The following is a 1,901-nucleotide window of genomic DNA, read 5'->3' as shown; positions in this document are numbered from 1 at the left end:
TTCTTAATAAATGGATGTATCCACCATTTTCTTCTAAACTTTCTTTTTATGACATACCTACCAGTACGTAACTCTGCAACGTCATCGTCATCCGAACTGCTCGACATTATGCAGGCAACTGAACTGAACACAGAGTCATTTTTGGGTCAGTTTGATGGACGGAAACTTTTTTATTGTTCGAATCGCAGTCGTGTTGCGTAGGTGGACGAACGGCCTATCGCTATGTATCCGTACGAATACCGGAATACTCTTCAACAACAACCATTACCCCACTAATCTGACTAATCGACACCCCTTTATGACGCGAATCAAAAATTATGTTTACGTGTGTCAGCAATCGTGACAACGAAATGCAATTTCACCCCGATCCAAACGAGTGGGGGTGATCGAATTGTGTATGCTCAAACACAATATGCGAAATTCCTCTGTACTCAACCACGCATCGTGGGGATCACGTGCATGAAAACTGCCGTTAACTTTTAATGTTTGAAGCCGTTATCATTTTTAGTGTAAATTTTTGCTTTATTTATGGCCGGTTATATTTTGACTGCATATGGTCTGCCATGTTATTGTCATGATATCATTCTTTGGAAAAACATCCAAGACAACATAGTTAACTATTCTTTATAATACCGGCCGCGAAGATTAAAACGAATGAGTAGGTACTATATATAGGTACTATGAGTAGTTGGTCCCTACGCAACCACCTTACATTCAAGTTACATTAGCATCATCCAGTTAGAATGGAACACCCTGTACTTAACCATAAAAAGATAACCTGCTCGGCAACAAACTCACAACAAAAGTTCAAACATTTCCATCAAGTAACAAGTTGAAAATAACATATTTACGAATGAGCGTGGCGTGGGAGTGTACTGCATGATTGCCGGATTATCTATGTGGAATTTTTATTAATTTCTCCAATCTTTAAATTTACTATTTGTAAGTATAAAACCTTGAAATAGAATAGATAGTTCAAATTAGAGGGTACATTTTAATATGTTATATTTTCCAGAATTATGCAATTTGCTGGTAAAGTAGTATTGATAACAGGAGCGAGTTCTGGCATTGGTGCTGCTACAGCAAAACGGTTTGCAGCATTAGGTGCCAGTGTCGTGTTAACTGGAAGAAATGAAGCAAATTTAAAAAAAGTTGCCTCTGAATGCAAAGTGCCTCCAAATACACCCACTCCACATGTAGTCACTGGAGAACTGACAAATGAAGCTGATACAAAAGCCATCTTAGATTCCGCTGTTAAGCATTTTGGCAAATTAGATGTTTTGGTCAACAATGCTGGTATTATTGAAAGTGGCAGTATCGAAAACACATCTTTGGAACAATATGATCGTTTAATGAACATTAACATGCGTTCAATATTTCATTTAACAATGTTAGCCACACCGTTTTTAATACAATCAAAAGGGAATGTCGTAAATGTATCTAGTGTTAACGGCATTCGTGCATTTCCGGGAGTTTTAGCTTATTGCTTATCTAAGGCATGTGTCGATCAATTTACAAGATGTACAGCGCTGGAATTAGCTAGTAAACAAGTTCGAGTAAATTGTGTTAATCCTGGCGTTACAACTACCAACTTACATAAACGTAGCGGAATGAACGATGACCAGTATCAACAATTTTTAAGTAGAACTAAGGACACTCATGCACTCGGCAGACCAGGTAATCCAAATGAGGTTGCTGCCACTATTACATTTTTGGCTAGCGATGATGCAAGTAACATAACAGGTGCTTCGTTACCTGTGGACGGTGGCCGTCATGCTATGTGTCCAAGATAAGAAGACTGGTCACCTTGATATTTGTCATTTATTGTTTCTTATGTACACATAATTATGCATTTACCAACTGAAATTAATAATAAATGTACCTCTACATCTGTTGCTATA

General features: G+C 37.8%; 1 protein-coding gene across 1 annotated transcript; it reads left to right on the top strand.

Moving 5' to 3' along the window:
- The first annotated feature begins 781 nt into the window (after nucleotides 1-781).
- On the top strand, nucleotides 782-1,901 carry LOC116164957 (3-oxoacyl-[acyl-carrier-protein] reductase FabG-like). The gene is made up of 2 exons (XM_031479214.1): nucleotides 782-942; nucleotides 1,016-1,901. The coding sequence occupies exon 2, from the start codon at nucleotides 1,020-1,022 to the stop codon at nucleotides 1,791-1,793; it is 774 nt and encodes a 257-aa protein (XP_031335074.1). The 5' UTR covers nucleotides 782-942; nucleotides 1,016-1,019; the 3' UTR covers nucleotides 1,794-1,901.

This window comes from Photinus pyralis, unplaced genomic scaffold (genome assembly GCF_008802855.1).
Source record: "Photinus pyralis isolate 1611_PpyrPB1 unplaced genomic scaffold, Ppyr1.3 Ppyr1.4_LG2, whole genome shotgun sequence".
In the NCBI taxonomy this organism is placed as follows: Eukaryota; Metazoa; Arthropoda; class Insecta; order Coleoptera; family Lampyridae; genus Photinus; species Photinus pyralis.
The sequence above is the reverse complement of the archived record's forward strand: the minus strand, read 5'-3'. Positions and strand labels throughout refer to the sequence as shown.

Coding starts and splice junctions, on each gene's coding strand:
- LOC116164957 (XM_031479214.1), top strand. CDS start 1,020: ATGCAATTTGCTGGTAAAGTAGTATTGATAACAGGAGCGAGTTCTGGC.